Below are 22,955 nucleotides of genomic sequence, written 5' to 3'. Positions count from 1 at the left end.
ACATTGTTGCTGGTAATGGGAGGAACAATTCGCAGAGGCCAACATGAAATGCACTGGCACAACATTAAAGGCAGATTAGCTCAAATGTGAATTTTCCTGTAGCACACTGGTACTAATGTGATAAGTAAAAACACTATGGAATATGTGCTTAAGTTGCTTATTACTGCTTAATTTGCTTTGTGCTTGTAGTATCTAAATTATATTCAATAAAACATAATTGGTACATTACTGAACCATCAAAAATATTGCACTTGTGTCTAAAGCAACAGGATTTTTTAAAATTACTGTATGAGAGAAGAGGGAGATCTAAATTATCAAAAGAAAAAATATTTCTACTATTAAATGCCCTACACTAAGTCTTTCAGTTTTAACAGTATCATTTTGAGTTTTATTTCGACTGAAAATGGACCTGGATATTAAAATAAGTTAATTAAAAAATCTTACCTACTTAAGTTAGCAGATTCATAACAGCCTGTTAAAAACTATACTTCATTTTGGTAAGTTAATTATTCCTTCTATTATTTTTTAAATGTTAAATCATTATAATTATAGCTAATGTTTGAGCTACGCATCTTGTATTCTGACAAGAGAATCTGTATTTCTAGTAAGGAATATTATAAATCAAAAAAATGGAAATACAATCCAATATACATATAATTTCTAAAACTAAAGTAATTCTAATTAAACAATTATGTTTATTATAGCATATTAATGCAAACCATTACACTACATACTCAATATTTCACTTCTTTAAAAAAAGATTTCTCTGGTGAATGCTGCTTTGGTGTTTTGATAACATTCCATTGATTTACAAACACTTTCTAAACTGCAGATAAATCTTGTCTAGAAAGGAATGGCAATTCACATGAAATATAGCTGAGTGAGTATCCGAAAGAAACAAATACCAAGCAAACATTTCAAACACAAAAATTGGAAAATATTTTAAAAATATTTCTAATGTATTTTACAAATTGTGGTCATGCTTTACAACAGCATTGAAAATAAAACAGTTTAAACACAGAATAATCAGGATTTTTTAAATTGTTTCAAGGTGCACTTCAAAACTTCTGAAAATGAAGACCTTACCTTTGTACATTTTAGGTAAATTTTACTATAATCTTTTAACTAAAAGAACCCAGTAAGATGCTGTTCTCAAAAATATTTTCTATCAATAATATTAAACTATGTTTGCCTGATCATCCTATTTATCATCCCACATTCAAAGAGCTTCTCTAATTTAAATGCAGATGATTTTAAACTTTTACAAAAGTTATTTTGTACAATGATACATTTTAGAAAATACTGTTAAACATTGAATCACTCACACTTAGTTAACTCAGAGGAAGCGATCTGTCACCCTCTGAATAATACCTGTGTATTGAATCTGAAGGGATAATAGAAATATTTTCCTAATTTTGGATTTTCATTCATCAACATGTGCTGTTGCTTACAGGTTAACATTGTGTGCAACAGCGATTGCTTTAACTTTGGTTGTAACTTTTCTTACGCACTTAAATTCTGGCTCTTTTTGGAAAAATGTCTGAGATTATTAAGGATAATAATTTTACATTAGAATGTGACTATAGGAGAGTGTAAAGACAGGCAAAATGCAAGGTAAGGGAAGAATTATATCAAATGAAAAAATCTTATACTTCATTTTGGTAAGTTAATTATTCCTTGTATTATTTTTTAAAATGGTAAATCATTATAATTATAGCTAATATCTGAGCTACTCATCTTGTATTCTGACAAGAGAATTTGTATTTCTCACTTGCGGAAAAAAAATCTTGAATATTTAACAGGAATTTCTGAAGATATTCTGATGTAGCTACTACAATTTATAATACCTAAACTTTCTACCAAGTAATGTTTAGTTTCTCAAGTTATTTTAGATGCATGTTAATCTGGTGTTTAGAAAACTATAATATCATTCTGTAAAGTGACAAGTCTATTGAGAGTTATGGACTTAAAGTTTTATGCACTATAATCACTAAGTAAAATTATTTCAGGTGTCTAACATGTGCATATGAACACTTTTAAACTCAGGGAATTTAGTGAGTTAGACGTTATTGTGGTAGCAGACAGATTTTCCAATTAAATTACCTTCATGGATCCCATTTTAATGAAAAAACAAGATATACACTTCTATTTCAGCCTTCCTAAATTACTTAGGTAGTTTCCTCAGTCTCTTTAATTACACCATTTTCAAATACTGCATCACACCAATGCCTATCAAAATGGTTTGAAATGAATGGGGGTGGCGGGGGGGGTGGGGGGTGGGGGTTCATTGACAATAAAAGGTATTGTTGAATGTAAGAAATTTAACAAACATTGGTACGAGGGGATGCTAAAGTTTTGGTACTATCAAAAGCTCAATTATACAAGTAAATTAGTGCCAAGCATACACCAAAATAATAAACATTTTTGATAACCAATCCTGCCCTCAATTCACTTCCTAAAGATACAATGTATTTAGCTATGAATGTGTCAATGTCAGCACAAGATAGAAAGAACCAAGAAATTATTTGTGCACCTGCGCAGATTGTATTATATCATTACAATAACGTTTAAGAAATCCAACTAGCATAATGTGCAAATATTTCCTCAAAAGTTCACAAGGCTATAAAACATGTTTGTAATAAATGAAACTACATCAAGGACAACATTTTTAGTTTTAATTTAACTATCTTGAGAATACAATAAATTTATGAAATACATTTTCAGATTTTTAATAACTTGAGCCTATGATTCTATAAGACACATAAATTCAACTCTAACAATTAAACACATAAAAAGAAACACCATTCAAGATTGTGTTCTTTGCTGAGAATCACTTTAAAAGGTCAACTTAGATTTGAGTTCAGCTTGTTTTTAAACAATTGTTTTAACAGTTATTAGTCATCAATAAATATAATAGAAAAAAACACAAGCCATAATTATTCAGATTCATTAAGAAATATTAAGGAACATGAGGACAAACGGAAAAAACTTTTATTCCTGAATGCGCCAAACTTTGTTCTTACCATCTTTCTCTTTTTGAAAACCAACTACTTTTTTTGTATTTTATAAATGGATTCAACTAAACTTAAAGCTCCTCCAAAAAAATGACATTTAATAAACATAATTAAGCATTTCTCATGAAACTGGCAAACATTGCATATAATTTCCTGAATAAAGAGAGGTTTTAAGGTTTTCTTTTTTGAAAGACTTGTCTTTTAATCACATTAACTATTCTTTATCCCAAAGTTAACATAGATTTCTTAAATATCTAATGCAAACAAGCTAATATATATATATATTAATTGAGAAATGTACCTTATTTAAATAACATTGATATTTACTGTATTTCAAATGTTATGATTATGAACACTTAGATAGTTGAGTATAGATATAAAAGGAAATATACAACTAAACTAAGCATATTGTCAATAGTTTAGTGTTATTAAGTATTCTTTATTGAACTTGCATGTTGAATATTGAATAATACTTTTTACAGTCTAACAGAAGATTACTTTTAAAAGCATTATGCCATATGATAAAAAAGCAATTTCTACTTCTATATAAATATAAAAATGTATGCTGCAATGTTTCCTATGCAACTCAAACACAAAAAGAATTACATAGAATTTACAGCACAGAAACAGGCCATTCAGCCCAATAATTCAGCTTGTGATTATGCTCTACATGACCCTCTTCCTAACTTGCTTCACCTCATCAATATAACCTTCCTTTCTCCCTCATGCACTAATCAAACTTAAACACTTCTTTGCTATTTGCCTCAACCACTTCATGTGGTAGCAAGTTCCAGATTCCTACCAATTTGAGTAAATAAATATCTCCATTCCTTATGGGTTTATTTGTGACTATCTTATAATTATGACCCTGAGTTTTTGACCCCCACAAATGAAAATATTGACATCTACCCTGACCAGCCCCATCATATTTTTAAAGACCTTCATCATTGATCACCTCTCAATATCTTTTTGAAAAAGCCTCAGCTTGTTCAGCCATACCTCATAGTTGTACCTTCTTAATTCAGGTCTCATTTTCCTGTGCCTCTACATCCCTTTTGTAATACAAAGACCAGAATTGTCCACAGTATACAGTATGGTCTAACTAAGGATCTCCTATGCATGTTTAACAATTTATCTGCTTTTGAATTCTATTCCATTAGAAATGAATCCCAGGAATTCATTTACATCTTTTATGATTTTGTTAACCTGCTTTGCTGTATTTACTGATATGATCTGTATCCATAGATCCCTTTGCACGTCTACCCCATTTAAACTTTTATTTCCCAAGTAGTAGGTTTCTTCATTTCTCCTATCAAACTCCTCACTTATCTATATTGAAATTTCTTTACCATTTACATGCCCATTCTGAAAGTATTTATGGCAGAATTACAAGGTTTTAGTTCGCCATGTACAAACTTCTTTTTAAAAAAAAACTTCTTAAAATGACTGGGATATAAAATAATAATGCGTTAACATTTCAGAAACGTCACTCCGTTACTCGGCTAAACATCGACAAACAATCCAAAAGTCCAAGGTGAAGCATATCTATTCGTGCAGTGAGTATTAATTTTACAGTTTTCAATGTATTAGCCCACCCCGCATGTCACTATACCAATGACTGTACAAGCAGCAGCAACAGCGGCTTTCCTATGGCGTTAACGTGCTGTACGTCCACTTAAGTAATTAAAATATTAATCAAATTGTAACCAGAAAAGTAACAAATATAAAGTGCTGAAATTGTTTAGTTCGCGGTGTTAAAAGAATTGAACTAAAACAGGTATTCGTCTTTCCAACTTCAATCACTTCCATTAATAAACCTTTGTCTTCTTGAACCAGCACCGCAATCCCCGCCCCCTCGTGCAACATGTCAGAAATGCAGCACATCTTCACAAGTGCAAAATAACACAATTTGCGTCAGCGAATTAGAAACAAAAAAGCAGAAAAAGTTATGATTTATTTGAAATAAACATTAGCCTTTCCTCATGAATAAAAGAATCAATCAATTTCCCCAACTTGGAAATGTTTACTAATATGTTGACGTATAAGTTGTTAATTTATGAGATTCACTTTTAATGTTTTTCTCTTAAATATTCTCCAATGTTAATACTTGCTCTTATCGCTAAATGTATCAAATTGTTTAAGGTACTTCGCAATTAAATAGCGAAAACAAACGTCATTGTACTCTCAAATTTAATACTCCATTTCAAACATTTGTACCAAATCGAAATTATGCATTATCCGTTTAAACGAAATATTTCCTGCGTCTTTGTCAATAAAGTGGTTTATTTTAAAGTAGCAATGTTTATACTTCATTACATAAGTCTTGTTTCTATTAACACCCTATTAATAGTTTAAGAGGAGACCTATGTTTGAGTTATCCCTGGAACTCGTTAGAGCTAAAGAACGACAGAGAGAACAAAATGGTTTGAGATATTTTCCCTCTTTTGTGGTTATATTCCTCAACGTCTTGATCATATATATTTTTTTAAAATAGAAAAGTAATATCTAACTCCTAGAAATCCTCGCCTACCCTCCCCCTCCTCAGGATTGCATGTTTGTGTAAAGCTGCTCACTTCACTCGATCGTTCAAAAATCAAATATAGAGAAATTGCAATTTTATAACGTTTTTAGCATTTCCTAGCTTCTTTGAAAGAATCTGGACTTCATGAGCTGGTTAAAATTTGTTTAGATGAAGGGACAACTGATCTTTGCTTCTGTTTCATCCAAAAATCGTATTCGAAACAAAAACAAACTTAGGGGGAAAGTGTATTTTTAACACGGAATTTCTCGCGAAAACTTCATTAAAAATCTTTAAATTCTTTCAGGTCTTGTTGCAGCTTTGACAGAAGAAGTTGCTCCAAGTTTCTCTTTCCCTCTTCAACGCTGTCGTTAAACATACAACAACAAAACATAATAAAATAAACTAATTCCAAACGGAACTCAAGTAAGAAAGTGAATAAAGTGGTTAAACTTCCCAATTCTATAAGAAGGCGGTGAGGTTATCTATCCTCAACCTTGGCGATGAGTTGGGATCAGTTTTGAAGAAGTTGTTTCCTCTTTTTTCTGCTGCCGTTTCCCTCCGTCTCTCTCAGACTCTGAGGTACAAACGGGGGCACAAACTTTTTTCCCCTCTCTCACAACATGATTTAAATAACCCTGATAAACTATTTCAAAAAGGGGACAACACCTGGCAAAATTCAACTGGAACTTACCGCGGGACATTCAACATCACTTTCCCGTATTTTTTTCCAGCTTTAAACAATTATCCGAATTTTTAAAATTTTTTTTCTCATATTTTTGTTTCACCGCGGGCCTAAAAATTGTTTGCTTTAGCCTCCTTCCAGCGGCCATTGTATACGCGCTGCACCTCCACCTACCCTGATGGCGGACATCCCGCCCCCTCCGCCCCGTTCCTATTGGACTAGAAGGAGCAAGAGGCGGGTATTATTCTGATATAGAACGCATGATCCAGAAAGCTAATGGTCAGGAACAGCTGCCTGTCAATGTCAATCTAAGGTTTCCGCCATCAGGTTAGGTTCCACTCATATTAGAGCGCGCGCGCGCGGCTCCGTGTGACGTCGCTGGTTGATGTGTCCTGATGTTGGAGGTAAGGAGAAAGAATTAGAGAGAGAGACAGACAGAGAGTTAGAAAGAGAGCGAGCGGTGAGACAAGAGAGATAGGAGCTTTAGAGATAGAGACGGAGGGGGTTTAGAGATAGGAGGGTTAGACGGAGGAGGGGGCCGGTAAGACAGAGAGAAAGAGAGGAGGGGAGACAGACAGAGAGGAAGGGAGACAGACAGAGAGAGGAGAGGAAGGGAGACAGACAGAGAGAGGAGAGGAGGGGAGACAGACAGAGAGAAAGAGAGGAGGGGAGACAGACAGAGAGAAAGAGAGGAGGGGAGACAGAGAGAAAGAGAGGAGGGGAGACAGACAGAGAGAAAGAGAGGGGGGAGACAGACAGAGAGAAAGAGAGGAGGGGAGACAGACAGAGAGAAAGAGAGGAGGGGAGACAGACAGAGAGAAAGAGAGGGGGGAGACAGACAGAGAGAAAGAGAGGAGGGGAGACAGACAGAGAGAAAGAGGAGGGGAGACAGACAGAGAGAAAGAGGAGGGGAGACAGACAGAGAGAAAGAGGAGGGGAGACAGACAGAGAGAAAGAGGAGGGGAGACAGACAGAGAGAAAGAGGAGGGGAGACAGACAGAGAGAAGGAGAGGAGGGGAGACAGACAGAGAGAAGGAGAGGAGGGGAGACAGACAGAGAGAAGGAGAGGAGGGGAGACAGACAGAGAGAAGGAGAGGAGGGGAGACAGACAGAGAGAAGGAGAGGAGGGGAGACAGACAGAGAGAAGGAGAGGAGGGGAGACAGACAGAGAGAAGGAGAGGAGGGGAGACAGACAGAGAGAAGGAGAGGAGGGGAGACAGACAGAGAGAAGGAGAGGAGGGGAGACAGACAGAGAGAAGGAGAGGAGGGGAGACAGACAGAGAGAAGGAGAGGAGGGGAGACAGACAGAGAGAAGGAGAGGAGGGGAGACAGACAGAGAGAAGGAGAGGAGGGGAGACAGACAGAGAGAAGGAGAGGAGGGGAGACAGACAGAGAGAAGGAGAGGAGGGGAGACAGACAGAGAGAAGGAGAGGAGGGGAGACAGACAGAGAGAAGGAGAGGAGGGGAGACAGACAGAGAGAAGGAGAGGAGGGGAGACAGACAGAGAGAAGGAGAGGAGGGGAGACAGACAGAGAGAAGGAGAGGAGGGGAGACAGACAGAGAGAAGGAGAGGAGGGGAGACAGACAGAGAGAAGGAGAGGAGGGGAGACAGACAGAGAGAAGGAGAGGAGGGGAGACAGACAGAGAGAAGGAGAGGAGGGGAGACAGACAGAGAGAAGGAGAGGAGGGGAGACAGACAGAGAGAAGGAGAGGAGGGGAGACAGACAGAGAGAAGGAGAGGAGGGGAGACAGACAGAGAGAAGGAGAGGAGGGGAGACAGACAGAGAGAAGGAGAGGAGAGGAGACAGACAGAGAGAAGGAGAGGAGGGGAGACAGACAGAGAGAAGGAGAGGAGGGGAGACAGACAGAGAGAAGGAGAGGAGGGGAGACAGACAGAGAGAAGGAGAGGAGGGGAGACAGACAGAGAGAAGGAGAGGAGGGGAGACAGACAGAGAGAAGGAGAGGAGGGGAGACAGACAGAGAGAAGGAGAGGAGGGGAGACAGACAGAGAGAAGGAGAGGAGGGGAGACAGACAGAGAGAAGGAGAGGAGGGGAGACAGACAGAGAGAAGGAGAGGAGGGGAGACAGACAGAGAGAAGGAGAGGAGGGGAGACAGACAGAGAGAAGGAGAGGAGGGGAGACAGACAGAGAGAAGGAGAGGAGGGGAGACAGACAGAGAGGAGGAGAGACAGACAGACAGACGGAGAGGAGGAGAGACAGACAGACAGACGGAGAGGAGGAGAGACAGACAGACGGAGAGGAGGAGAGGCAGAAAGACGGACGGAGAGGAGGAGAGACAGAAAGACGGACGGAGAGGAGGAGAGACAGAAAGACGGACGGAGAGGAGGAGAGACAGAAAGACGGACGGAGAGGAGGAGAGACAGAAAGACGGACGGAGAGGAGGAGAGACAGAAAGACGGACGGAGAGGAGGAGAGACAGAAAGACGGACGGAGAGGAGGAGAGACAGAAAGACGGACGGAGAGGAGGAGAGACAGAAAGACGGACGGAGAGGAGGAGAGACAGAAAGACGGACGGAGAGGAGGAGAGACAGAAAGACGGACGGAGAGGAGGAGAGACAGAAAGACGGACGGAGAGGAGGAGAGACAGAAAGACGGACGGACGGAGAGGAGGGGAGACGGACAGACGGACGGACGGAGAGGAGGGGAGACGGACAGACGGACGGACGGAGAGGAGGGGAGACGGACAGACGGACGGACGGAGAGGAGGGGAGACGGACAGACGGACGGACGGAGAGGAGGGGAGACGGACAGACGGACGGACGGAGAGGAGGGGAGACGGACAGACGGACGGACGGAGAGGAGGGGAGACGGACAGACGGACGGACGGAGAGGAGGGGAGACGGACAGACGGACGGACGGAGAGGAGGGGAGACGGACAGACGGACGGACGGAGAGGAGGGGAGACGGACAGACGGACGGACGGAGAGGAGGGGAGACGGACAGACGGACGGACGGAGAGGAGGGGAGACGGACAGACGGACGGACGGAGAGGAGGGGAGACGGACAGACGGACGGACGGAGAGGAGGGGAGACGGACAGACGGACGGACGGAGAGGAGGGGTGACGGACAGACGGACGGACGGAGAGGAGGGGAGACGGACAGACGGACGGACGGAGAGGAGGGGAGACGGACAGACGGACGGACGGAGAGGAGGGGAGACGGACAGACGGACGGACGGAGAGGAGGGGAGACGGACAGACGGACGGACGGAGAGGAGGGGAGACGGACAGACGGACGGACGGAGAGGAGGGGAGACGGACAGACGGACGGACGGAGAGGAGGGGAGACGGACAGACGGACGGACGGAGAGGAGGGGAGACGGACAGACGGACGGACGGAGAGGAGGGGAGACGGACAGACGGACGGACGGAGAGGAGGGGAGACGGACAGACGGACGGACGGAGAGGAGGGGAGACGGACAGACGGACGGACGGAGAGGAGGGGAGACGGACAGACGGACGGACGGAGAGGAGGGGAGACGGACAGACGGACGGACGGAGAGGAGGGGAGACGGACAGACGGACGGACGGAGAGGAGGGGAGACGGACAGACGGACGGACGGAGAGGAGGGGAGACGGACAGACGGACGGACGGAGAGGAGGGGAGACGGACAGACGGACGGACGGAGAGGAGGGGAGACGGACAGACAGACGGACGGACGGAGAGGAGGGGAGACGGACAGACGGACGGACGGAGAGGAGGGGAGACGGACAGACGGACGGACGGAGAGGAGGGGAGACGGACAGACGGAGAGGAGGGGAGACAGACAGACGGACAGACGGAGAGGAGGGGAGACAGACAGACGGACAGACGGAGAGGAGGGGAGACAGACAGACGGACAGACGGAGAGGAGGGGAGACAGACAGACGGAGAGGAGGGGAGACAGACAGACGGAGAGGAGGGGAGACAGACAGACGGACAGACGGAGAGGAGGGGAGACAGACAGACGGACAGACGGAGAGGAGGGGAGACAGACAGACGGACAGACGGAGAGGAGGGGAGACAGACAGACGGACAGACGGAGAGGAGGGGAGACAGACAGACGGACAGACGGAGAGGAGGGGAGACAGACAGACGGACAGACGGAGAGGAGGGGAGACAGACAGACGGACAGACGGAGAGGAGGGGAGACAGACAGACGGACAGACGGAGAGGAGGGGAGACAGACAGACGGACAGACGGAGAGGAGGGGAGACAGACAGACGGACAGACGGAGAGGAGGGGAGACAGACAGACGGACAGACGGAGAGGAGGGGAGACAGACAGACGGACAGACGGAGAGGAGGGGAGACAGACTGACGGACAGACGGAGAGGAGGGGAGACAGACTGACGGACAGACGGAGAGGAGGGGAGACAGACTGACGGACAGACGGAGAGGAGGGGAGACAGACTGACGGACAGACGGAGAGGAGGGGAGACAGACGGAGAGGAGGGGAGACAGACGGAGAGGAGGGGAGACAGACGGAGAGGAGGGGAGACAGACGGAGAGGAGGGGAGACAGACGGAGAGGAGGGGAGACAGACGGAGAGGAGGGGAGACAGACGGAGAGGAGGGGAGACAGACGGAGAGGAGGGGAGACAGACGGAGAGGAGGGGAGACAGACGGAGAGGAGGGGAGACAGACGGAGAGGAGGGGAGACAGACGGAGAGGAGGGGAGACAGACGGAGAGGAGGGGAGACAGACGGAGAGGAGGGGAGACAGACGGAGAGGAGGGGAGACAGACGGAGAGGAGGGGAGACAGACGGAGAGGAGGGGAGACAGACGGAGAGGAGGGGAGACAGACGGAGAGGAGGGGAGACAGACGGGAGACAGACAGAGAGGAGGGGAGACAGACGGGAGACAGACAGAGAGGAGGGGAGACAGACGGGAGACAGACAGAGAGGAGGGGAGACAGACGGGAGACAGACAGAGAGGAGGGGAGACAGACGGGAGACAGACAGAGAGGAGGGGAGACAGACGGGAGACAGACAGAGAGGAGGGGAGACAGACGAGAGAGAAGGGAGAGAGAGGGGAGACAGACAGACAGAGAGAAGGGAGAGAGAGGGGAGACAGACAGACAGAGAGAAGGGAGAGAGAGGGGAGACAGACAGACAGAGAGAAGGGAGAGAGAGGGGAGACAGACAGACAGAGAGAAGGGAGAGAGAGGGGAGACAGACAGACAGAGAGAAGGGAGAGAGAGGGGAGACAGACAGACAGAGAGAAGGGAGAGAGAGGGGAGACAGACAGACAGAGAGAAGGGAGAGAGAGGGGAGACAGACAGACAGAGAGAAGGGAGAGAGAGGGGAGACAGACAGACAGAGAGAAGGGAGAGAGAGGGGAGACAGACAGACAGAGAGAAGGGAGACAGACGGGAGACAGACAGACAGAGAGGAGGGGAGACAGACGGGAGACAGACAGACAGAGAGGAGGGGAGACAGACGGGAGACAGACAGACAGAGAGGAGGGGAGACAGACGGGAGACAGACAGACAGAGAGGAGGGGAGACAGACGGGAGACAGACAGAGAGAAGGGAGACAGACGGGAGACAGACAGAGAGAAGGGAGACAGACGGGAGACAGACAGAGAGAAGGGAGACAGACGGGAGACAGACAGAGAGAAGGGAGACAGACAGACAGAGAGAAGGGAGACAGACAGACAGAGAGAAGGGAGACAGACAGACAGAGAGAAGGGAGAGAGAGGGGAGACAGACAGACAGAGAGAAGGGAGAGAGAGGGGAGACAGACAGACAGAGAGAAGGGAGAGAGAGGGGAGACAGACAGACAGAGAGAAGGGAGAGAGAGGGGAGACAGACAGACAGAGAGAAGGGAGAGAGAGGGGAGACAGACAGACAGAGAGAAGGGAGAGAGAGGGGAGACAGACAGACAGAGAGAAGGGAGAGAGAGGGGAGACAGACAGACAGAGAGAAGGGAGAGAGAGGGGAGACAGACAGACAGAGAGAGAGAGAGATGGGGGTGAGACATTCAGAGAAGAAGGGGGTGAGATGTTGAGAGAGAGGGGGAGTGAAACAGATTGAGAGAGGGGGAAGGGACATTGAGAAAGAGCGGGGGGGGGGTGGTGGGCGGAAGAGACGTTGAGAAAGAGCCCGGGGTGGGGGGGAGAGAAGAGACGTTGAGAAAGAGCCGGGGAGGGTGGGGGGAAGAGACGTTGAGAAAGAGCTGGCGGGGTGGGGGGGGGGTTGGGGGGAAGAGATGTTGAGAAAGAGCCGGTGGGAGGGGGAGAAGAGACGTTGAGAAAGAGCCGGGGGTGGGTGGGAGAAGAGACGTTGAGAAAGAGCCGGGGAGGGGGGGGGTTGGGAGAAGAGACGTTGAGAAAGAGCTTTCGGGGGGAGAGGGAGGAGGTGACAGATTGGGGAGAGAGTGGGAGGGTGGGACACATTGGGAGAATGCGCGGGGGCGTTGGAAAGGTTGGGGAGAGAGCTGGGAGTGAGAGAGCAGGAACGGGGTGTGTAAGGGAGAGAGAAGAGTGGAGGGCGAGACAGAGGGAGCAGAGCGGAGGGCGAGACAGAGGGAGAAGAGCGGAGGGCGAGACAGAGGGAGAAGAGCGGAGGGCGAGACAGAGGGAGCAGAGCGGAGGGCGAGACAGAGGGAGAAGAGCGGAGGGCGAGACAGAGGGAGAAGAGCGGAGGGCGAGACAGAGGGAGAAGAGCGGAGGGCGAGACAGAGGGAGAAGAGCGGAGGGCGAGACAGAGGGAGAAGAGCGGAGGGCGAGACAGAGGGCGAGGAGAGCGGCGGGCGAGACAGAGGGCGAGGAGAGCGGCGGGCGAGACAGAGGGCGAGGAGAGCGGCGGGCGAGACAGAGGGCGAGGAGAGCGGCGGGCGAGACAGAGGGCGAGGAGAGCGGCGGGCGAGACAGAGGGCGAGGAGAGCGGCGGGCGAGGCAGAGGGCGAGGAGAGCGGCGGGCGAGGCAGAGGGCGAGGAGAGCGGCGGGCGAGGCAGAGGGCGAGGAGAGCGGCGGGCGAGGCAGAGGGCGAGGGAGAGCGGAGTGCGAGGGAGAGCGGAGTGCGAGGGAGAGCGGAGTGCGAGGGAGAGCGGAGTGCGAGGGAGAGCGGAGTGCGAGGGAGAGCGGAGTGCGAGGGAGAGCGGAGTGCGAGGGAGAGCGGAGTGCGAGGGAGAGCGGAGTGCGAGGGAGAGCGGAGTGCGAGGGAGAGCGGAGTGCGAGGGAGAGCGGAGTGCGAGGGAGAGCGGAGTGCGAGGGAGAGCGGAGTGCGAGGGAGAGCGGAGTGCGAGGGAGAGCGGAGTGCGAGGGAGAGCGGAGTGCGAGGGAGAGCGGAGTGCGAGGGAGAGCGGAGTGCGAGGGAGAGCGGAGTGCGAGGGAGAGCGGAGTGCGAGGGAGAGCGGAGTGCGAGGGAGAGCGGAGTGCGAGGGAGAGCGGAGTGCGAGGGAGAGCGGAGTGCGAGGGAGAGCGGAGTGCGAGGGAGAGCGGAGTGCGAGGGAGAGCGGAGTGCGAGGGAGAGCGGAGTGCGAGGGAGAGCGGAGTGCGAGGGAGAGCGGAGTGCGAGGGAGAGCGGAGTGCGAGGGAGAGCGGAGTGCGAGGGAGAGCGGAGTGCGAGGGAGAGCGGAGTGCGAGGGAGAGCGGAGTGCGAGGGAGAGCGGAGTGCGAGGGAGAGCGGAGTGCGAGGGAGAGCGGAGTGCGAGGGAGAGCGGAGTGCGAGGGAGAGCGGAGTGCGAGGGAGAGCGGAGTGCGAGGGAGAGCGGAGTGCGAGGGAGAGCGGAGTGCGAGGGAGAGCGGAGTGCGAGGGAGAGCGGAGTGCGAGGGAGAGCGGAGTGCGAGGGAGAGCGGAGTGCGAGGGAGAGCGGAGTGCGAGGGAGAGCGGAGTGCGAGGGAGAGCGGAGTGCGAGGGAGAGCGGAGTGCGAGGGAGAGCGGAGTGCGAGGGAGAGCGGAGTGCGAGGGAGAGCGGAGTGCGAGGGAGAGCGGAGTGCGAGGGAGAGCGGAGTGCGAGGGAGAGCGGAGTGCGAGGGAGAGCGGAGTGCGAGGGAGAGCGGAGTGCGAGGGAGAGCGGAGTGCGAGGGAGAGCGGAGTGCGAGGGAGAGCGGAGTGCGAGGGAGAGCGGAGTGCGAGGGAGAGCGGAGTGCGAGGGAGAGCGGAGTGCGAGGGAGAGCGGAGTGCGAGGGAGAGCGGAGTGCGAGGGAGAGCGGAGTGCGAGGGAGAGCGGAGTGCGAGGGAGAGCGGAGTGCGAGGGAGAGCGGAGTGCGAGGGAGAGCGGAGTGCGAGGGTGAGAGGAGAGGAGAGCGGAGGGCGAGAGAGAGAGGAGAGGAGGGCGAGAGAGGGAGGAGCGGAGGGCGAGAGAGGGAGGAGCGGAGGGCGAGAGAGGGAGGAGCGGAGGGCGAGAGAGGGAGGAGCGGAGGGCGAGAGAGGGAGGAGCGGAGGGCGAGAGAGGGAGAAGAGCGGAGGGCGAGAGAGGGAGAAGAGCGGAGGGCGAGAGAGGGAGAAGAGCGGAGGGCGAGAGAGGGAGAAGAGCGGAGGGCGAGAGAGGGAGAAGAGCGGAGGGCGAGAGAGGGAGAAGAGCGGAGGGCGAGAGAGGGAGAAGAGCGGAGGGCGAGAGAGGGAGAAGAGCGGAGGGCGAGAGAGGGAGAAGAGCGGAGGGCGAGGGAGAGAGAGGGAGAAGAGCGGAGGGCGAGGGAGAGAGAGGGCGAAGAGCGGAGGGCGAGGGAGAGAGAGGGCGAAGAGCGGAGGGCGAGGGAGAGAGAGGGCGAAGAGCGGAGGGCGAGGGAGAGAGAGGGCGAAGAGCGGAGGGCGAGGGAGAGAGAGGGCGAAGAGCGGAGGGCGAGGGAGAGAGAGGGCGAAGAGCGGAGGGCGAGGGAGAGAGAGGGCGAAGAGCGGAGGGCGAGGGAGAGAGAGGGCGAAGAGCGGAGGGCGAGGGAGAGAGAGGGCGAAGAGCGGAGGGCGAGGGAGAGAGAGGGCGAAGAGCGGAGGGCGAGGGAGAGAGAGGGCGAAGAGCGGAGGGCGAGGGAGAGAGAGGGCGAAGAGCGGAGGGCGAGGGAGAGAGAGGGCGAAGAGCGGAGGGCGAGGGAGAGAGGAGAGGAGAGGAGAGCGGAGGGCGAGGGAGAGAGGAGAGGAGAGGAGAGCGGAGGGCGAGGGAGAGAGGAGAGGAGAGGAGAGCGGAGGGCGAGGGAGAGAGGAGAGGAGAGGAGAGCGGAGGGCGAGGGAGAGAGGAGAGGAGAGGAGAGCGGAGGGCGAGGGAGAGAGGAGAGGAGAGGAGAGCGGAGGGCGAGGGAGAGAGGAGAGGAGAGGAGAGCGGAGGGCGAGGGAGAGAGGAGAGGAGAGGAGAGCGGAGGGCGAGGGAGAGAGGAGAGGAGAGGAGAGCGGAGGGCGAGGGAGAGAGGAGAGGAGAGGAGAGCGGAGGGCGAGGGAGAGAGGAGAGGAGAGGAGAGCGGAGGGCGAGGGAGAGAGGAGAGGAGAGGAGAGCGGAGGGCGAGGGAGAGAGGAGAGGAGAGGAGAGCGGAGGGCGAGGGAGAGAGGAGAGGAGAGGAGAGGAGAGCGGAGGGCGAGGGAGAGAGGAGAGGAGAGGAGAGGAGAGCGGAGGGCGAGGGAGAGAGGAGAGGAGAGGAGAGGAGAGCGGAGGGCGAGGGAGAGAGGAGAGGAGAGGAGAGGAGAGCGGAGGGCGAGGGAGAGAGGAGAGGAGAGGAGAGGAGAGCGGAGGGCGAGGGAGAGAGGAGAGGAGAGGAGAGGAGAGCGGAGGGCGAGGGAGAGAGGAGAGGAGAGGAGAGGAGAGCGGAGGGCGAGGGAGAGAGGAGAGGAGAGGAGAGGAGAGCGGAGGGCGAGGGAGAGAGGAGAGGAGAGGAGAGGAGAGCGGAGGGCGAGGGAGAGAGGAGAGGAGAGGAGAGGAGAGGAGAGCGGAGGGCGAGGGAGAGAGGAGAGGAGAGGAGAGGAGAGGAGAGCGGAGGGCGAGGGAGAGAGGAGAGGAGAGGAGAGGAGAGCGGAGGGCGAGGGAGAGAGGAGAGGAGAGGAGAGGAGAGCGGAGGGCGAGGGAGAGAGGAGAGGAGAGGAGAGGAGAGCGGAGGGCGAGGGAGAGAGGAGAGGAGAGGAGAGGAGAGCGGAGGGCGAGGGAGAGAGGAGAGGAGAGGAGAGCGGAGGGCGAGGGAGAGAGGAGAGGAGAGGAGAGGAGAGCGGAGGGCGAGGGAGAGAGGAGAGGAGAGGAGAGGAGAGCGGAGGGCGAGGGAGAGAGGAGAGGAGAGGAGAGGAGAGCGGAGGGCGAGGGAGAGAGGAGAGGAGAGGAGAGGAGAGCGGAGGGCGAGGGAGAGAGGAGAGGAGAGGAGAGGAGAGCGGAGTGCGAGGGAGAGAGGAGAGGAGAGGAGAGGAGAGCGGAGTGCGAGGGAGAGAGGAGAGGAGAGGAGAGGAGAGTGGAGTGCGAGGGAGAGAGGAGAGGAGAGGAGAGTGGAGTGCGAGGGAGAGAGGAGAGGAGAGGAGAGTGGAGTGCGAGGGAGAGAGGAGAGGAGAGGAGAGTGGAGTGCGAGGGAGAGAGGAGAGGAGAGGAGAGTGGAGTGCGAGGGAGAGAGGAGAGGAGAGGAGAGTGGAGTGCGAGGGAGAGAGGAGAGGAGAGGAGAGGAGAGTGGAGTGCGAGGGAGAGAGGAGAGGAGAGGAGAGGAGAGGAGAGTGGAGTGCGAGGGAGAGAGGAGAGGAGAGGAGAGGAGAGGAGAGCGGAGGGCGAGGGAGAGAGGAGAGGAGAGGAGAGGAGAGGAGAGCGGAGGGCGAGGGAGAGAGGAGAGGAGAGGAGAGGAGAGGAGAGCGGAGGGCGAGGGAGAGAGGAGAGGAGAGGAGAGGAGAGGAGAGCGGAGGGCGAGGGAGAGAGGAGAGGAGAGGAGAGGAGAGGAGAGCGGAGGGCGAGGGAGAGAGGAGAGGAGAGGAGAGGAGAGGAGAGCGGAGGGCGAGGGAGAGAGGAGAGGAGAGGAGAGGAGAGGAGAGCGGAGGGCGAGGGAGAGAGGAGAGGAGAGGAGAGGAGAGGAGAGCGGAGGGCGAGGAGAGAGGAGAGGAGAGGAGAGGAGAGGAGAGCGGAGGGCGAGGGAGAGAGGAGAGGAGAGGAGAGGAGAGCGGAGGGCGAGGGAGAGAGGAGAGGAGAGGAGAGGAGAGCGGAGGGCGAGGGAGAGAGGAGAGGAGAGGAGAGGAGAGCGGAGGGCGAGGGAGAGAGGAGAGGAGAGGAGAGGAGAGCGGAGGGCGAGGGAGAGAGGAGAGGAGAGGAGAGGAGAGCGGAGGGCGAGGGAGAGAGGAGAGGAGAGGAGAGGAGAGCGGAGGGCGAGGGAGAGAGGAGAGGAGAGGAGAGGAGAGAGCGGAGGGCGAGGGAGAGAGGAGAGGAGAGGAGAGGAGAGCGCGAGGGCGAGGGAGAGAGGAGAGGAGAGGAGAGGAGAGCGGAGGCGAGGGCGAGGGAGAGAGGAGAGGAGAGGAGAGGAGAGCGGAGGGCGAGGGAGAGAGGAGAGGAGAGGAGAGGAGAGCGGAGGGCGAGGGAGAGAGGAGAGGAGAGGAGAGGAGAGCGGAGGGCGAGGGAGAGAGGAGAGGAGAGGAGAGGAGAGCGGAGGGCGAGGGAGAGGAGAGGAGAGGAGAGGAGAGGAGAGCGGAGGGCGAGGGAGAGAGGAGAGGAGAGGAGAGCGGGAGGGCGAGGGAGAGAGGAGAGGAGAGGAGAGGAGAGCGGAGGGCGAGGGAGAGAGGAGAGGAGAGGAGAGGAGAGCGGAGGGCGAGGGAGAGAGGAGAGGAGAGGAGAGGAGAGCGGAGGGCGAGGGAGAGAGGAGAGGAGAGGAGAGGAGAGCGGAGGGCGAGGGAGAGAGGAGAGGAGAGGAGAGGAGAGCGGAGGGCGAGGGAAGAGAGGAGAGGAGAGGAGAGGAGAGCGGAGGGCGAGGGAGAGAGGAGAGGAGAGGAGAGGAGAGCGGGAGGGCGAGGGAGAGAGGAGAGGAGAGGAGAGGAGAGCGGAGGGCGAGGGAGAGAGGAGAGGAGAGGAGAGGAGAGCGGAGGGCGAGGGAGAGAGGAGAGGAGAGGAGAGGAGAGCGGAGGGCGAGGGAGAGAGGAGAGGAGAGGAGAGGAGAGCGGAGGGCGAGGAGAGAGGAGAGGAGAGGAGAGGAGAGCGGAGGGCGAGGGAGAGAGGAGAGGAGAGGAGAGGAGAGCGGAGGGCGAGGGAGAGAGGAGGAGAGGAGAGGAGAGCGGAGGGCGAGGGAGAGAGGAGAGGAGAGGAGAGGAGAGCGGGAGGGCGAGGGAGAGAGGAGAGGAGAGGAGAGGAGAGCGGAGGGCGAGGGAGAGAGGAGAGGAGAGGAGAGGAGAGCGGAGGGCGAGGGAGAGAGGAGAGGAGAGGAGAGGAGAGCGGAGGCGAGGAGAGAGGAGAGGAGAGGAGAGGAGAGCGGAGGGCGAGGGAGAGAGGAGAGGAGAGGAGAGGAGAGCGGAGGGCGAGGGAGAGAGGAGAGGAGAGGAGAGCGGAGGGCGAGGGAGAGAGGAGAGGAGAGGAGAGGAGAGCGGAGGGCGAGGGAGAGAGGAGAGGAGAGGAGAGGAGAGCGGAGGGCGAGGGAGAGAGGAGAGGAGAGGAGAGGAGAGCGGAGTGCGAGGGAGAGAGGAGAGGAGAGGAGAGGAGAGCGGAGTGCGAGGGAGAGAGGAGAGGAGAGGAGAGCGGAGTGCGAGGGAGAGAGGAGAGGAGAGGAGAGCGGAGTGCGAGGGAGAGAGGAGAGGAGAGGAGAGCGGAGTGCGAGGGAGAGAGGAGAGGAGAGGAGAGCGGAGTGCGAGGGAGAGAGGAGAGGAGAGGAGAGGAGAGCGGAGTGCGAGGGAGAGAGGAGAGGAGAGGAGAGGAGAGTGGAGTGCGAGGGAGAGAGGAGAGGAGAGGAGAGGAGAGCGGAGGGCGAGGGAGAGAGGAGAGGAGAGGAGAGGAGAGCGGAGGGCGAGGGAGAGAGGAGAGGAGAGGAGAGGAGAGCGGAGGGCGAGGGAGAGAGGAGAGGAGAGGAGAGGAGAGCGGAGGGCGAGGGAGAGAGGAGAGGAGAGGAGAGGAGAGCGGGAGGGCGAGGGAGAGAGGAGAGGAGAGGAGAGGAGAGCGGAGGGCGAGGGAGAGAGGAGAGGAGAGGAGAGGAGAGCGGAGGGCGAGGGAGAGAGGAGAGGAGAGGAGAGGAGAGCGGAGGGCGAGGGAGAGAGGAGAGGAGAGCGGAGGGCGAGGGAGAGAGGAGAGGAGAGGAGAGGAGAGCGGAGGGCGAGGGAGAGAGGAGAGGAGAGGAGAGGAGAGCGGAGGGCGAGGGAGAGAGGAGAGGAGAGGAGAGGAGAGGCGGAGGGCGAGGGAGAGAGGAGAGGAGAGGAGAGGAGAGCGGAGGGCGAGGGAGAGAGGAGAGGAGAGGAGAGGAGAGCGGAGGGCGAGGGAGAGAGGAGAGGAGAGGAGAGGAGAGCGGAGGGCGAGGAGAGAGGAGAGGAGAGGAGAGCGGAGGGCGAGGGAGAGAGGAGAGGAGAGGAGAGGAGAGTGGAGCGCGAGGGAGAGAGGAGAGGAGAGTGGAGCGCGAGGGAGAGAGGAGAGGAGAGTGGAGCGCGAGGGAGGGAGGAGAGGAGAGTGGAGCGCGAGGGAGAGAGGAGAGGAGAGGAGAGGAGAGTGGAGGGCGAGGAGAGAGGAGAGGAGAGGAGAGGAGAGCGGAGGGCGAGGAGAGAGGAGAGGAGAGGAGAGCGGAGGGAGGGAGAGAGGAGAGGAGAGGAGAGCGGAGGGCGAGGGAGAGAGGAGAGGAGAGGAGAGGAGAGCGGAGGGCGAGGGAGAGAGGAGAGGAGAGGAGAGGAGAGCGGAGGGCGAGGGAGAGAGGAGAGGAGAGGAGAGGAGAGCGGAGGGCGAGGGAGAGAGGAGAGGAGAGGAGAGGAGAGCGGAGGGCGAGGGAGAGAGGAGAGGAGAGGAGAGGAGAGCGAGAGGGCGAGGGAGAGAGGAGAGGAGAGGAGAGGAGAGCGGAGGGCGAGGGAGAGAGGAGAGGAGAGGAGAGGAGAGCGGAGGGCGAGGGAGAGAGAGGAGAGGAGAGGAGAGGAGAGCGGAGGGCGAGGAGAGAGGAGAGGAGAGGAGAGGAGATCGGAGGGCGAGGGAGAGAGGAGAGGAGAGGAGAGGAGAGCGGAGGGCGGAGGGAGAGAGGAGAGGAGAGGAGAGGAGAGGGAGGGCGAGGGAGAGAGGAGAGGAGAGGAGAGGAGAGCGGAGGGCGAGGGAGAGAGAGGAGAGGAGAGGAGAGGAGAGCGGAGGGCGAGGGAGAGAGGAGAGGAGAGGAGAGGAGAGCGGAGGGCGAGGGAGAGAGGAGAGGAGAGGAGAGGAGAGCGGAGGGCGAGGGAGAGAGGAGGAGAGGAGAGGAGAGGAGAGCGGAGGGCGAGGGAGAGAGGAGGAGGAGCGGAGAGGAGAGCGGAGGGCGAGGGAGAGAGGAGAGGAGAGGAGAGGAGAGCGGAGGGCGAGGGAGAGAGGAGAGGAGAGGAGAGGAGAGGAGAGCGGAGGGCAGAGGGAGAGAGGAGAGGAGAGGAGAGAGAGGAGAGCGCGAGGGCGAGGGAGAGAGGAGAGGACGAGGAGGGAGAGCGGAGGGCGAGGGAGAGAGGAGAGGAGAGGAGAGGAGAGCGGAGGGCGAGGGAGAGAGGAGAGGAGAGGAGAGGAGAGGAGAGCGGAGGGCGAGGGAGAGAGGAGAGGAGAGGAGAGGAGAGGAGAGCGCGCGGGCGAGGGAGAGAGAGAGGAGAGGAGAGGAGAGGAGAGCGGAGGGCGAGGGAGAGAGGAGAGGAGAGGAAGGAGAGGAGAGCGGAGGGCGGAGGGAGAGAGGAGAGGAGATGCGGAGGGCGAGGGAGAGAGGAGAGGAGAGGAGAGGAGAGCGGAGGGCGAGGGAGAGAGGAGAGGAGAGGAGAGCGGATGGGCGAGGGAGAGAGGAGAGGAGAGGAGAGGAGAGTGGAGTGCGAGGGAGAGAGGAGAGGAGAGGAGAGGAGAGTGGAGTGCGAGGGAGAGAGGAGAGGAGAGGAGAGTGGAGTGCGAGGGAGAGAGGAGAGGAGAGGAGAGTGGAGTGCGAGGGAGAGAGGAGAGGAGAGTGGAGTGCGAGGGAAGAGAGGAGAGGAGAGGAGAGTGGAGTGCGAGGGAGAGAGGAGAGGAGAGGGAGAGTGGAGTGCGAGGGAGGAGAGGAGAGGAGAGGAGAGGAGAGCGGAGTGCGAGGGAGAGAGGAGAGGAGAGGGAGGAGAGTGCGAGGGAGAGAGGAGAGGAGAGGAGAGGAGAGCGGAGTGCGAGGGAGAGAGGAGAGGAGAGGAGAGGAGAGCGGAGTGCGAGGGAGAGAGGAGAGGAGAGGAGAGGAGAGCGGAGTGCGAGGGAGAGAGGAGAGGAGAGGAGAGGAGAGCGGAGTGCGAGGGAGAGAGGAGAGGAGAGGAGAGGAGAGGAGAGGAGAGTGGAGTGCGAGGGAGAGAGGAGAGAGTGGAGTGCGAGGGAGAGAGGAGAGGAGAGTGGAGTGCGAGGGAGAGAGGAGAGGAGAGGAGAGGAGAGCGGAGTGCGAGGTGCGAGGGAGAGAGAGAGGAGAGGAGAGGAGAGGAGAGCGGAGTGCGAGGAGGAGAGGAGAGGAGAGGAGAGGAGAGCGGATGCGAGGGAGAGAGGAGAGGAGAGGAGAGGAGAGGAGGAGCGGGAGTGCGAGGGAGAGGAGAGGAGAGGAGAGGAGAGTGGAGTGCGAGGGAGAGAGGAGAGGAGAGGAGAGTGGAGTGCGAGGGAGAGAGGAGAGTGGAGTGCGAGGGAGAGCGGAGAGTGGAGTGCGAGGGAGAGAGGAGAGTGGAGAGGAGAGGAGGAGAGCGGAGTGCGAGGAGAGAGGAGAGGAGAGGAGAGGAGGGAGCGGAGTGCGAGGGAGAGAGGAGAGGAGAGGAGAGGAGAGGAGAGCGGAGTGCGAGGGAGAGAGGAGAGGAGAGGAGAGGAGAGGAGAGGAGAGGAGAGCGGAGTGCGAGGGAGAGAGGAGAGGAGAGGAGAGGAGAGGAGAGGAGAGCGGAGTGCGAGGGAGAGAGGAGAGGAGAGGAGAGGAGAGGAGGGAGAGCGGAGTGCGAGGGAGAGAGGAGAGGAGAGGAGAGGAGAGCGGAGAGTGCGAGGGAGAGAGGAGAGGAGAGGAGAGGAGAGAGTGCGGAGAGGACGAGGGAGAGAGGAGTCGAGGGAGAGAGGAGAGGAGAGGAGAGGAGAGGAGGCGGAGTGCGAGGGAGAGAGGAGAGGAGAGGAGAAGGAGAGGAGAGGAGAGCGGGAGTGCGAGGGAGAGAGGAGAGGAGAGGAGAGGAGCGGAGAGCGGAGTGCGAGGGAGAGAGCGGAGAGGAGAGGAGAGGAGAGCGGAGTGCGAGGGGAGAGGAGAGGAGAGGAGGGAGAGGAGGGAGTGCGAGGAGAGGAGAGGAGAGAGGGAGAGGAGCGAAGTGCGAGGGAGAGAGGAGAGGAGAGAGAGGAGAGGAGAGGAGAGCGGAGTGCGAGGAGAGGGAGGAGAGGAGAGGGAGGAGAGGAGAGGGAGGAGAGGAGAGGAGAGCGGAGTGCGAGGGAGAGAGGAGAGGAGAGGAGAGGAGAGGAGAGCGGAGTGCGAGGGAGAGAGGAGAGGAGAGGAGAGGAGAGGAGAGGAGAGGAGAGGAGAGCGGAGTGCGAGGGAGAGAGGAGAGGAGAGGAGAGGAGAGGAGAGGAGAGGAGAGGAGAGCGGGGAGTGCGAGGGGAGAGAGGAGAGGAGAGGAGAGGAGAGCGGGGAGTGCGAGGAGAGAGGAGAGGAGAGGAGAGAGAGAGCGGAGTGCAGAGGGAGAGAGGAGAGGAGAGGAGAGGGAGAGGAGAGGAGAGCG

The 22,955-nt window shown here is 55.1% G+C and overlaps 2 protein-coding genes across 4 annotated transcripts in view; one reads left to right on the top strand and one right to left on the bottom strand.

Annotated features, from left to right (window-relative positions):
• The window catches only part of plag1 (pleiomorphic adenoma gene 1), a 57,660-nt gene extending 51,295 nt beyond the window's left edge, over positions 1–6,365 (bottom strand). For all 3 annotated transcript variants that reach the window (XM_041189620.1, XM_041189619.1, XM_041189622.1), the window contains exon 1: positions 6,227–6,365. The gene's annotated coding sequence lies outside the window, so the exon portion shown is untranslated. The remainder of the gene's footprint in view (positions 1–6,226) is intronic.
• A 205-nt stretch (positions 6,366–6,570) lies between these two features.
• chchd7 (coiled-coil-helix-coiled-coil-helix domain containing 7) overlaps positions 6,571–22,955 on the top strand; it is a 147,358-nt gene continuing 130,973 nt past the window's right edge. The window contains exon 1 of the mRNA XM_041188958.1: positions 6,571–6,621. Coding sequence (XP_041044892.1) covers positions 6,603–6,621 — 19 coding nt within the window. The 5' untranslated portion in view covers positions 6,571–6,602. The remainder of the gene's footprint in view (positions 6,622–22,955) is intronic.

Source organism: Carcharodon carcharias, chromosome 6 (genome assembly GCF_017639515.1).
Source record: "Carcharodon carcharias isolate sCarCar2 chromosome 6, sCarCar2.pri, whole genome shotgun sequence".
NCBI lineage: Eukaryota > Metazoa > Chordata > Chondrichthyes > Lamniformes > Lamnidae > Carcharodon > Carcharodon carcharias.
This window is presented reverse-complemented; position numbering and strand designations above follow the sequence as displayed.